General features: G+C 37.6%; 1 protein-coding gene across 1 annotated transcript; it reads right to left on the bottom strand.

The window, feature by feature from the left end:
- Positions 1–2,725: 2,725 nt before the first annotated feature.
- Positions 2,726–12,929, bottom strand: LOC115984697. The gene is made up of 4 exons (XM_031107713.1): positions 12,873–12,929; positions 12,655–12,746; positions 4,369–5,468; positions 2,726–3,972 (listed from the first exon to the last, which is right to left on the bottom strand). The coding sequence occupies exons 2-4, from the start codon at positions 12,665–12,667 to the stop codon at positions 2,989–2,991; spliced, it is 2,097 nt and encodes a 698-aa protein (XP_030963573.1). The 5' UTR covers positions 12,668–12,746; positions 12,873–12,929; the 3' UTR covers positions 2,726–2,988.
- Positions 12,930–14,478: the final 1,549 nt, after the last annotated feature.

Here is a 14,478-nt window from a genome sequence, read left to right as displayed (position 1 = left end):
GGCACGTGTGCAGCTTCTGGAAGCTTGCAGCCGCAAGTCACCTGCGAGATCTAGTAGCGAGTCTCTGTTTTTCTTGCACACTCTTGAGCAATTCTTCACACTATCTAACTCACTACCCTTACAAAAATCCCACCTAAATACAGGGTTACTAATTGCTGAAATACAAGCAAATTTGACACGGAATAAAGCCAACAAGATGGTTGATTAAATTCAACCTTACAAGTATCAAAAAAGATTCAGAAGCATAGAAGCTCTGCTAGAATCAAGCCCTAAAGCCTCTAGAAACTTTAGGAACTTCAACCTTGAATACAAAAAAAATTCGAAGCAAAATTGTTCAAATCATCTTCCTAAATCTCAAAATTCACTGGAATCAAGCTAAAAAACCTCTAGAAACTTCAAGAAACTACAAATCAATGAAGCTCTACAAATTCAGGCCTCCAAAATCCCGAAGAATTTCCACCACAAACTTTCGAAGATGAACAACATGCGAAGAACACAAAGAACACACGAAAAACTTGAAGAACAAAGAATTTCTAACAAGCTCATAGCTAGAGATCCGTTGTAATTCTGTTTCAAGGGTCTTCGATCCATCCTGCAGCCAAATTGAAGGATATTTGGTGTTCAAGTCAAAATCACATTACCATAATTCCAATAAACAAGTCTTTCAAGGAGATTGAATCAGAAAATCACTCTTTTGTAATCATAGAGAATTGTTCCACACATTCATCAATACTAATTCACATTTGTAAAACTATTTTACTTGTTTGATTTATTTCGAACTAGAAATTTAGTCGACTATAGGTGTTTGTAGGGGTGGATTCAAGAATGTCATTTCAAGGGGTAAGGGCTAAAATTAATTGAAAGCAAAGTTGAATTAAATAATGTAAATTAATATAAGTAACCAAATAAACAGTAAACAATAAACAATACAATGTAAATTGCAATTTATTTTTTCATGTCAAGTGTCAATTTACAGAACTGCATCCATAATCTTTCTTATTTTTGAAATCATTGCTTGATTTCTTCATTTTTTGTGTGCATGTCCTAAAAATTTGACTTCAAATGTAGCTTGATGATAGAAACCTTGATAAAGCAGTATTTCTCAATGGGCGACAAATTTCCTACTTGATTCTAGAACAGAATACAGATTGACTTGGTTTTGAAAAAGTTATTTTTGAACAGAATTTCCCACTAATGATGCAATATTGTAGCAGCACGTCGAGCAGTCTACTTCGCTCTTGAACTTGGTTTTGAAAAAGTTATTTTTGAGAGGGACTCAACGATTATGGTTAAGGCCTTTTTCAGGGAGGATGCGCTTCACTCAGCCATAGGTCATATTGTAAAAAGCATTAAGCCTATGTTGGGTTCTTTTAGATCCCATTCATTTCTTTTATACTAGGAGGCAGGGTAATTCTGTTGTTCATGTCTTAGTTAAGAGAGTTAGACTTTCTTTTCTGCAAGAAGTTTAGATGAAATCTGTTCCTCGAGATATTTTTCTTTTGTTGTAGCTGATTTTCCTGTTCATTGATTTATGAAAGTAATCGGATTGGTCTGGTTTCTAAAATATATATATATATATATATATATATATATAAAATAAAATAAATCCAGATTGACTAGTATTTATTTTGGACAGAATTTTATAGTGTATGCTTATTCTTTTAGATAAATATCCAAATTCCAGCGTCTATGCGCCATGGAGGTCAGGTGGTCAAACCCATATATGGTTGGCCCCATTTGAGATAGGCCACAAAGTTATCGGACACAACCCAATGTAGACAAACTCACAAAAGGAGATCAAGTCAATAGGCCTCAGGACAAATGTTTTTTCTTGAGGACAAAAGTGGGCCTAAAGTTAATGACACGAACTATTTAACTTAAGTGACCTTTTTTTTGAAGAGTAATTTAAGTGACTCGGTAGCATATAGTCAATATTTTACAATACATTCCTAGAATATAATCTCTATTTAATGACTTGGTAGCGAATAGTCAGGGGTGGCCATAGATGGATATACAACCAAAATAAGTTACCAAAACAGATTTGAGAAACATTCGGATTTACCAGCTTTGATTATTAGTTGTTGTTAAGTTATATGATTGGCCTCAAATCAAACGAAACAGTTCCGCAGGAGCTCTTTGCCTCTTTGCATAGAAGTATATGGAGCAGTTAGAAGGACCACCATACGGATGAACAGCTAGTGCATGAATCGCTATTAAAAATGATCAATCCATTAGTACTTGTAAGTCATGCCATGAAACTGTGAATTAGGTCATTATCATAATTAGATAGGATCGGCTGACAAAGGCGCAAACTTAAGTGAATGGTACATGTAAGACCTTTCAGCTAAAAAAGTGTCTAGCTGATTAGTTACTTCATAATGACAGATTGACAGTCATTTAGATTTCAATAAGACTATTAGAACGGATCAAATTAACATTTTCCTATTAAGGTAAGATAATTAGACTTATCAAATAAGTGCTAGTTAATTAAGATATTGTAAAAAATAAAAAAATAAAAAAAAAATAAAATAAAATAAAATAAAAAGAAAAGATCAAAGCACACACTAGAACACCAAATTTACGTGGTTCACCCAAAACTAGGGTTACATCCACAAACTTATTAATATTTATTCAAAACTAGACCACATCCACAAATTTATGTATTTCACCCATAACTGGAGTTGCAAATACTACAATATTATACTTATGAAATTAACATGACTCTCAAAAAATTGCCTCACCCTCCTCACCTTAAGAGCAGGAGGTACTCTCCATGTTAATCACGCCAACAAGGACTCATTTCAGGTCCTTGCTAGAAAAAAAGAAGCAAAGAAAATGTGAAAATTTTCAAAAAAATCGATGAACTCTTGAGCTTGGAGTAGATTGGTCTTGCTTAAAACTTCTTGTATACTTCAGAAGACCTGTTAACAGGTCTTCTTAAGTATAAAAGAAGTTTGTGCCCCATGATAGAGAGAGTGATTGAGTATATCATCTTGCATATGGGGCATTTGCCTCAGAAGATTTGCCCGTACCACATAGCATCCTATTGCTTGGATGAGGAAGAAAATGTACTGTTGCATAAATCAGGTGTGAGGTGGGTGAGTTTACTTCAATTACCACATCTTTCTTCCATAACAGCCACACTCCATCATCAAAGAGAAACGGGTGTACGAGGTATGAACCAGTGAACCCAATTTCCTCTATAGCCTGATCTGCATCATTGCCACTACTTTTTATTCCAAAAAGAAGTACAATGGAGGGATTTTCATGCTGCTTTAGATATTTCATTGTCTGGATGAGTGTGATGTTGTCTGTCCCATTATACTTCCAGCATAGTAGTTTATGCAAAGTAGTTTGTGGCACAGTCTCTGCACAGGTCTGGTATATTGCTTCTTGCTGATTCTGAAGTGGGTACTTGGTGAAATCACTAACTGTTGGCAGAAAATTTATCAAGTGCTGGTTTCTCGTCGCAGTTTTTGAGACACCAATGTCAAGACTCGCAACCTCTGATTTGATGCTGTAAAGAGTTTGACGAATTTCAGTGCTGAATTCTGTTATTGGGGTGTTTCCTATCACTTTGTTTACCATTGCCATACGTATCCCTGTAGAGTATAACTGGATGCTTGGCTTTATCACTGGAGAAGGTCGAGGAGAGGCAGTCCCTGAGGACAAGGTTTGAGGCTGGTTACCTTGTGGCTGTGTTGGTGTAGTGTGGCATGCTTCTTTGATAATCGTGTGTGCAGGTTGGTGACACAGATGTTGAGAGGAGTCTTGAGGCAAAGAGTTGGACGAACCTGCAATGGAGAATTCAGATGGTAACCCTTTTTCAGACTTCAATGACTTTGGAATATATGGTGGTTTGTCCTTAGGAGGCTGGCTTAGTGTTCCCTCAGTTATTGGAGACAAGGAAGTGCCTTCTCCAGGTAGCGGATTCTTTCTTTGCATCAATTCTGTGCTGGATTCAGCAATCACCTTAAGATGAGGAGAGCTTTTGTCAGAAGATATAGCACATTGAATGAACAATATTTAATATCATCAAAAACTATTTACAGAAAAGTAATATGCAAATGCCAGTGCTTGTAACTGATATATAGTAACATTTTTACAACTAGTAATGCTAGCTAGGTATACAACATTTTTACAAATTTTTTTCGCAACTGACATGGTATATTGTGATTGAAACAACATATTACTATCAGACCTTGAATGCACAACTGACACCAATTTTATTATGTAGCAATCACAAAATACCATATTAACAATTTTGTAAAATTTTGTGTCCCTAGACGGCTAGACTTATTATTAACAACTTCGATACATCACAAAAGAAATTTGAATCACCAAAAAGTTCCAAAAGCTTAAACTTACAGAAGCTTTAGGCTTGGATTGATCAATCAGCTCAAGATCACTTTCAGTTCCAGCGGCCATGTTCTGATTTTGAACGTGTGGTCTCTGTGATCCTGAACTCTCTCTTTGATGCTGCTTGAAATGACGAGCTTGGGTCCAAGAACTATTATCATCACTTGAGGAACTGTCCGCACTCTTGGACATCACAATCTTTGATGTATGATCTGCAAGTCTCCTATGACCAGCAGAGTTCACCAATTCATTGCTTGTAGAAGCTTGACCTCGAGAAGCATTGATGGTAGCAGAATTTAACAGCTGGTCTAGACAATTATGTTTCAAATGCCCATAATGCCTGCACAGAGAGCACACCATATCCAACCCCTCATACTCAACTCGCTGCCATATTTCTCCAATCTTTATATGACCAGGAAGTGGACGTGTTAGATCAACTCTAACACAAAACCTTGCAAACTTACACATCTTTCTTCCTTCAGTGATGGGGTCAATTTTCAGAAGATTACCACCAATAGCTGCTGCAATTCTTAACAGAAAACCATAGTATTCTATTGGAAGTTCTGGTAACTGAATCCAAACATCTACTTGGGTAATGACAGTCTCTGAAGGCCTAAAGTTTGGCTTCCATGGCAACAAAGTGACACAGTAATTCGGGATCGACAAAGGGTACTTGTGAAGTACCATGTTATAATCCAAAAACTCTGAAATATTCAACAAGAAGAAACCAAGTCCAAGATCAACCAGCTGGTAAGGTCCAAAATGAGCCAATACACGAACAAGGCGCGTGTAGAGATTATGATAACCTATCTTTTTGCCATGGACATAGATGATAAGAGAGTACCGGAATTGATTAATGATCGGAGCCAACTCCCTGGGGTTAAGCTCAACCTCAATAGTTGTTGAGAACTTGTTTGCATCCATGTCATGATCATCACCTTCCTGGCGTGCACGGAGGTTGAGTTCAAGTGCACTCTCTGATTCATCGGAGGAAGAGGTCATAGGTTTCTTGTTCTTTCCATTATTATTCCGAGCTCGTTCAGCATACTCATCATCAGTGTTCTCAGGGTGATGCACATGGTAGTGCCTGTTTGCCATAGGACTTTTTCCTGGGAAAGAGAGACAGGAAGAGATGTTCAGCTAAGTTATAAATTTCTAATCGGTTTCTCTGGAATGAAATATGAGATGTTCTTTTTTGAGATATGTATATAGTAAGAAGAGAAAGGTTGGATTTGAATTACGAGAGCATCATGTTAACAATTTTCCAAACTTTAGGTAACAGAACTCTTATTAAAATGAAATGATGATACCTGAAAGTTGAGGTCTAAAAACTTATTTATTATTATTATTATTATTATTTTTTTTTTGGAGGATTAGAAACATAACTTTTAGACTTTATTTTATGCACAGAATATTATTGGAGATATTGTATTTGTTTTAAAAAACAGTTTTTTTTTTTTAGAATTTCAAAAACATAAAATATAAAATGGCATAATTGTGTTGGACTGATTCAACTATTTCAACCCAAATAGTTGAAAACCATTGCAATAGATGCAAATTAACATACCGAGTTCTTTATACGCCATTGGGTATAAAACGTTGGTGACTAGTTTATTTATTACAACCAATAATAATAATAATAATAATAAACCATACATGAGTTTTGAACGAAATGAAAAGGGGAAAGTTAGATTTTACATTTCAGGTCTATATTAAATGGCTTCTTTTTTTCTTTTCTATTTTTAAGATAAGATAGAATTATACTTAAGAGATTCGCTCGATAATAATTTTTCTTCACCATCATTTCTAGACACCAATTAACTTTTTGGTGTAAGTGAGATTTTTTAAATCTTAAATCTTTGACATTAAAAGGCTTTACCAATTGATTTAATTGAAATCCACTATTTAATGAGTTCTTTATGTACACATAAAAGTTTTGTATCTGATTCTCAAAACTAATTAATTGTACAATACTATTGTTAATTTCTTGGCCCTTGTGCCTTAACTTGAACTAACATAAGGCATTTTCTTTATTATTTTTAAAATAAATAGAAAAAATTGGTCAACATGAATCAGTGTATTACTCGGAAAAAAGAAGGGATAATTTATTTATTTATTTAAAATTTTTACACTAGATTGAGAAGAGCCATGTTCCATTCTACGATTTGGCATGGCATATGAAATGAAGTGGAACTACAATCATATATTTCAGTTAAAAAAAAAAATTGAAATGCCTTTATTTCTTATAAAATTATATTTATCTCACACTTTTTATGTCCTTCCATGAGCATCCAATGATATAGATCCACTATTTTACTTTGTAAGAGAAGGTGTCATACGTTTGACCTATAGCTCATTGAGAACATGGGTTTTTAAACTAATACTTTTTATTGCCTATAGCCTTTTAGTTTATTTAGTTATATATGTACAACTTTAGAAAAGAATCACAATGTTTTAACAAATAAGCTTTCAACAAAAAGCTGCATCCAAATGGACGTATAATATTGTAAAAATGTAACTGTGGGGCCCAATAGTTTATGGACCAGGCATGTTTACTCGTAGGGAGTCCAAAGGTCCAAGCCGAAGAGGGCTGTGGCCCAAGCCCAATAATGTAAAGCATAGGATAGCCTTGAGGTACTGCCGAGGACCGCTCAGTCCTCGGCAAACCCAAAGTCCCACCGAAGAGAGGGGCAAAAACGGTATAGGACTAAGTTTGAAAGAAAATCTAGAATATCAGGGGAAAGCTGCCCTTACTGCCATTCAATGCTCTGCACCTGACAGAGCCGCATTCTTTGGCTTTTACAATCACCCCCAACGACTTTGAGTATGGGTTGATGGGACAAGTATCAGTCTTGGAAAGTTTGACCCTACACGTGGACGAAGGACAGCGAACATAGGCCAGTATAAAAGGAAAAATGAGTGACCTAGGGAGGAGGCTGGGAAAAAGGGCCAAAAACCAGAGCCTCCCAGCCCACCTCCAGGAAAAAGGTTCCAGGGGTGAAGAAAACTTAACCGCGCATGACCACCACGAAAAACCCACCACCAGGTGACTAAGGCCTAGCCTTTCAAACTCACGCTCCTACAAATGATATTGTTTGGGCCTTTTTACGTGCGAACCCAACACTGTTACGGTTCGTTACCAACCGTGTCCTTACAATTGGCGCCGTCTGTGGGAAAGGCTTGTGTGTTGGCATAGGCGGTGGGTCGAGAGAGTTCCCTTGTCATCTCTGACAACTGGTTGTAGAGTTTTAGAATAAAGTTCCGCTAGGGGCTATGCTTCTTGACTAGGGGCTACGCTTGGTAGCGTTAATCGCACGGATAATTCTAGGAGCTTGGCCAGGGAGCTAACTCCCCTAAAGCCAAGGTCCAGCGCCAAAGGAAAACTAGGTTTTGGACAGAACCAAGGTATTGCATAGTCCTCGGACTCAAGCCTATGGGGAAACCAACTACCTGGATGAGGAAAACTAGGTTTTGGACAGAACCAAGGCATTGCATAGTCCTCGGACTCAAGCCTATGGGGAAACCAACTACCTGGATGAGGAAAACTAGGTTTTGGACAGAACCAAGGCATTGCATAGTCCTCGGACTCAAGCCTATGGGAAACCAACTACCTGGATGAGGAAAACTAGGTTTTGGACAGAACCAAGGCATTGCATAGTCCTCGGACTCAAGCCTATGGGGAAACCAACTACCTGGATGAGGAAACTAGGTTTTGGACAGAACCAAGGCATTGCATAGTCCTCGGACTCAAGCCTATGGGGAAACCAACTACCTGGATGAGGAAAACTAGGTTTTGGACAGAACCAAGGCATTGCATAGTCCTCGGACTCAAGCCTATGGGGAAACCAACTACTTGGATGAGGAAAACTAGGTTTTGGACAGAACCAAGGCATTGCATAGTCCTCGGACTCAAGCCTATGGGGAAACCAACTACCTGGATGAGGAAAACTAGGTTTTGGACAGAACCAAGGCATTGCATAGTCCTCGGACTCAAGCCTATGGGGAAACCAACTACTTGGATGAGGAAAACTAGGTTTTGGACAGAACCAAGGTATTGTATAGTCCTCGGACTCAAGCCTATGGGGAAACCAACTACCTGGATGAGGAAAACTAGGTTTTGGACAGATCCAAGGCATTGCATAGTCCTCGGACTCAAGCCTAGGGGGAAACCAACTACCTGGGCAGCCAACTTCTTGGATGAGAAGAAGATTGAGTTTTTGTAAGGTTGGCTACTTGATAACAATTCTAAGTTGCTCAGTCTTCGGCTCAAAAACTGTAAAGGGTTAATGCCAATAGGAGTGTTAAGAAAATGTTGAAACGCGTCACTATTAAGTAGCCTAAGGGGCTGTTCATTTTGTGGGTGATATGTCCTCGGATGGTTACTTCCTACACTGCATCGTGCATTGAGCTATCATCTCGGCCAATTTTGGGGTAAGTATCGTTTTTTACAGGTCGGCATTGTTGTGCCAAACAACTCCATTAAGGTTATGGTGATATCTTTTTCTTAGCAAGCATTTCTGGCCCGAAGTGTCATTGATTCAAATGCTATATTACTATGCTGAACAACACTTATCAATACATAATAGCCCCAAGTATGGTACTCTAAGTTCGGCGGTATGGTGCCAGACCGATTCAGTGGACCCATCATAATGTCCTTTCTTTTCCTGCCTGATGGGAGTTTCAGCCCTAAGTATCTTTTGTTTGATTCAATATTATTAAGCCGGATTGTTTTTATAAGCGCATAGCAAGATCTTTCTATTAACTGGGACTTTGTTCCTAGGTGTCGGCCACAATTTAAAGAAAAAAAAGCTTTTCATTCACAAGATTGTAGGACTATTCATTGCTTTATCATTCCGGAAATATAGAGATAGAGTATGTGAAATAAAGTGATAACAATTTTCATTAATACAAAGATGTATTACAACGTACAAAGAGGGGCTTAAACAAGCCTATACCAAATATAGATTGCTAAAATCATAAAAGAAAAGCAATACATTGGGTAAACAGTCAGATCTCTTTTTAAACTCGTTTCCGAAATCTTTCCAAACTCTGCCTCAGTAGCGCCCATATCGAGAGAAGGACCTTCCTCAGAAGAAGATGGAGGAGATGAACGAAGAAGATGGAGGAGATGAATGAAAAGAAGGAGGAGAAGAAGAGGGAAGAGATGAAAAGAAAGAAAAATGAGCAAAAGAGGGAGAAGGAAAAGCGCCAGGATGGATCTGGTGCTGGGAAGACTAAGAAAGAGAGGCGAAAGGAGGCGCCAGTGAACGAAGAGAGGAAGAAGCAGGGGCATTTAGTCCCTGCCTCGGTCCTGACTCCTAACACACTGGGGCCATATTAGGTATGCTCGTAAGAGAGCGGTTGGTACTGATAATGGGTGTTCTCGACACAGTCACGCCGAAAGTTTGACGTGATGAGTCCCTGTTTCGGATTTTAGCTGAAAGGAAGGTGAGACAAATCTTAAGTCTCCGCCATCCTTGCCCTGACCGAGCCATTTCGAGCTTTATTGGAACATGATGCTTTGAGGAGGGTTATGGTTCCTTCATCACTTGTTATGGTGAACGTGTTATGATTTGGTGTATAACTATGGGGTTAAGTAAACGCTAAGGGAGGCCAAGGGTTTCAGATCTCAGAAAGATAAAAGGGTCTCTGTACGAAAGCGATAGCCACCTGCTTGTCTTCTTATAGGAAGGGCAAAACGGAAGGCATTAAATTCGTTCAGGTTTCCGAAGGAATCTGAAAACAAAGATGTGTCCGTTCCACTTCCCCACCTCATCAGACGAACCGTCGAATGTAAATGAATCTCGTAAAGGGAAGTCATTAAAAGCGCGTCTGGGACAACCAAACGGCAGGAGCGTGTCATGAGTAAATTAAGGGGAACACCTTGTAAACTGATATATTTTCTGGGCAGGTGGAGAATCGCCAGCATCAATGAAGGGCTAAATTAAATGAGCCATAATAACGGTTCGGTATTACCAAAACCCACCTTTCCAACTCAAAGGTCGGACAGCAGGGTTTTGAGGGGCTATTGTGGGGCCCAATAGTTTATGGACCAGGCCCGTTTACTCGTAGGGAGTCCAGAGGTCCAAGCCGAAGAGAGCTGTGGCCCAAACCCAATAATGTAAAGCATAGGATAGCCTTGAGGTACTGCCGAGGACCGCTCAGTCCTCGGCAAACCCAAAGTCCCACTGAAGAGAGGGGCAAAAACGATATAGAACTAAGTTTGAAAGAAAATCTAGAATATCCGGGGAAAGCTGCCCTTACTGCCATTCAATGTTCTGCACCTGACAGAGCCGCATTCTTTGGCTTTTACAATCACCCCCAACAACTTTGAGTATGGGTTGATGGGACAAGTATTAGTCTTGGAAAGTTTGACCCTACACGTGGACGAAGGACAGCGAACACAGGCCAGTATAAAAGGAAAAATGAGTGACCTAGGGAGGAGGCTGGGAAAAAGGGTAAAAAACCAGAGCCTCCCAGCCCACCTCCAGGAAAAAGGTTCCAGGGGTGAAGAAAACTTAACCGCGCATGACCACCACGAAAAACCCACCACCAGGTGACTAAGGCCTAGCCTTTCAAACCCACGCTCTACAAATGATATTGTTTGGGCCTTTTTACGTACGAACCCAACACTGTTACGGTTCGTTACCAACCGTGTCCTTACAGTAACCATTTAGACCATTAAATGGTGACCATTGAATTAAATATTTAATCTTATAGTCTTTTTGTCTCCTATCTTTTCTTTATTTCTTTTATAGATATGATAGAATATTTGAACCTATTGTATCCTCTCTATTATTATTCTTCATTATCAAGCTAATACATCAATGATCTTCTACAAAATATTTTACAATTGAGCTAAATAGAATACATTTTTATATCTGTTTAAAATTTTGAAAACTAATAACCCTCTTTTTCTATCTCCAACTTTGACATTCTCTCCAATAGTATCCCTTCTTGTTGACGATTTCATCACCGCATGACATTGCCTCATTCTCGACATCCTCCCATACAACTGCCTTCTTTACCAATGATTCCATTGTCGTGTGACATTGTTTCTCTAAATATTTTTCACCCACCATTTTCATTGAGACAAACCACAAAATTTCATCAGCTGATAGATGATCTACACAAAGTTGGAAATCTCATCATAGAAAGTGCTTGCTTACATGCCTCATGCACCTCACATTGTCTAGCCATTGGTGCTACCCGCAACTTCAATGTCGTCTGGCCACCATTTGATCACCATCTACGTGCCTCACACGCTGGTCCAATCCAAATTCTCAAGCATTCTATGTTTTTATTACAAAATTTTAAGAGAAAAATAAATTTTAATTAAAAAAGAAAGAAAGAAAATTGTTCCCAAAGGAATAGGCAAAGTTGGAAATAGAAGAGAGCTATAACGCCTTCAAGTACCTTTTGGGTTCATCATGTAAAACTCCTCTTGAATCACCTCTAGAAGCATGAGAAAGATCCCTCCCTCTATCCTCATCAACTTTCCCACCCAAAATTGACAAAATCTACAATAAACTCTTCATCCAAAAACCACCAGTCTACCCTCTCCCACCTTAACTCTCCAAAACCCCACGACCCCACGAGCTCTCCCTCCTCTTTTGAACCCTGCTGGCTCCTCCTTTCCTTTCCACCTGCAAATGGCTCTCCAGCCCTTCTCACCTCTCCTTCCTCAACCCTTCTCTCAGTTCATCTCATATACAGAGCAATTTTCTATTATCTCATCACCCTCTTTTTTAACTCTTCTACATGATCCAACAGCTGGATTTAATAACTAAAGGATAAAAGCCAAACAAAGAGAAACGAAAAGGGAATAAACAAAAGAGAGATTCTAGTGCCAAACCGACTTTTAGCCCGATTGGCATCTACTTCTTCCCTGTATCATGGATTCGATCCGTTGTTCCGATCTCTTTCAGAAAAGAAAGAAAGAAAGATTCTAGTAATGTTCAATTGAAAAAAAAAAAAAAAAAAATCCTTATACTCAAAATCAAAGATCAACCGATCATATGTTTTATATTTACCTCTTTTGGTCAGATTTAGATCTGAAGATAGAATTCCCTAATTATTTATCGTTAGGAAAAAAAAGAAAAAGAAAAAGGAATTGACATGTGGGAATTCGCAAGGCAAACCATACCATCATCTAGTAAAGAGTTAATAATAAGGAATGATAAACAAATTATCAACCATGAAGCTTGTAGTACTAATGACAATAAGCATAAACTTAGAGAATTCACATGTAGTTTGACCTAAACCAATACAAAGAAAAAGTGGAGAGAAGCATACCACGAGGTTGCATATAAGATGAGCAAGAGCATAAGCCTCCTCGAGCAGTTCGATCAACAAGTACACTCTCAGAAGCGTAACCTGTATAAAACCTGCAAAAGTCAAGTCAAGAACAGAGTTATTAGTGATATGTGGAAGGTGAGAGAGGACAAACTATACATATATATATATATATATACTAGTCAATATACTTGGAAGTTTGAGTTCAACATGCTTACCTAAGTCTCTTTCTACACACGCATATGTTGGACAATTCTCTGAAAACAAAGATTGAACAGAACAGATTGAGACAGAATTTTTTTCGATGTAAACGACTCAGACAGATTTTTAGACCATAGAGGATTTAGACCTTGGGGTATATTTCTTTCATCTATAGTGCCTCGCCTTTTGTATAGATACAAATGCAGAAATTTCCTTATAATAAGTCCTCTAGAGTTTTCTTGCACGGAAAGAAAAAACATTTTCTTAGAAAGGTAAAGGGAGGAAAATTCAACGATGACTAGTGAATGATTGAATTGACACTTGAGGGTCATCGCTAAGTTAACAAGAAAATGTACCATTTTAAAGGAATGACAGGTTCTATCTGGGAATGCAATAACGATGCATTTAAAAATAGTTTTTCTTTTGGTTTTACATAGGATAGAGACAACTTTTATTTTTTATATTTGTTTCAACGAGACCAAACTACGCTTCACTCATTCCTCCTTTATCTTAAAACACAATTCAAACAAAGATTCTGTATCTCTTACTAGCATCTTATCAGATTCTTGAAGATGTTTAAATACTCTTAGTTGTTATTAAATAAAAATAATAATAAAAAGAAACCTCAAACAAGTTAACCAAAAACAACTCTACCAATGTTTCAAAAAAACTCTTACAAAAATTCTCCAAAAAAAAAAATACTAGCATCTTATCAGATTCTTGAAGATGTTTAAATACTCTTAGTTGTTATTAAATAAAAATAATAATAAAAAGAAACCTCAAACAAGTTAACCAAAAACAACTCTACCAACCAAACAAACTCTTACAAAAATTCTCCAAAAAAAAACTCTTACAAAATTACAACTCATAAAAATTTCAGAAAGAAAAGAAACACTACCATTGGACACCAAAGATTTTCCTCCCTTACAATATCCTCGAATGTAGTTAATTTTAGCGGTGTAGCCGCTGAAGAGAAGAAAAAATTTCTGAAACAATTTATCAAGCTACAAGCATTAGACAGATTCTACTTGTCCTCCTTATGTGAATACGTAGTATAAAAAGCCACAGAACACTAATTTTATTTATTTTTGTGTAAAGGGCAGTGAATAACTTTTTGACTACGGGTCCTTGGCCCCATGCTACAACTAGCTAAGTATTGATCATAGTTAATTATTTCCCAATAATGAAATTTGTTGTGTCTATTACTTACACATTTTCATTTTGCTTCATGTCATTATTTTGTTGGACAAACTAAACACACATAAATGATTATGTGGTACTTAGAGTGCTCGTGAGCATATTGATAATAAAATTTGTGAAATTGATACCTTTTTACTCAAAAACTCTCCACATTAGTATATTTATAATACTATAGATTTACATTTTTTCTACAATAATCATGCAAATATACACAGCTATTATAACTTTGTATCTAAATATTTTATTAATTTCTCATTTCATCTCTCCCTCTTCTTCTCTCTTCTTCACTACCTTGTGTCTCACACATAAACTTAACCACCACCAAACAGCCACAACCCATTACAAAATTTTATCATCTTATTGCCAAACCCGATTGACCCATCAATCAAAAAACCCAAATCAAACTCAACAATGGATGTCTGC

This window comes from Quercus lobata, chromosome 4, assembly GCF_001633185.2.
Source record: "Quercus lobata isolate SW786 chromosome 4, ValleyOak3.0 Primary Assembly, whole genome shotgun sequence".
NCBI lineage: Eukaryota > Viridiplantae > Streptophyta > Magnoliopsida > Fagales > Fagaceae > Quercus > Quercus lobata.
This window is presented reverse-complemented; position numbering and strand designations above follow the sequence as displayed.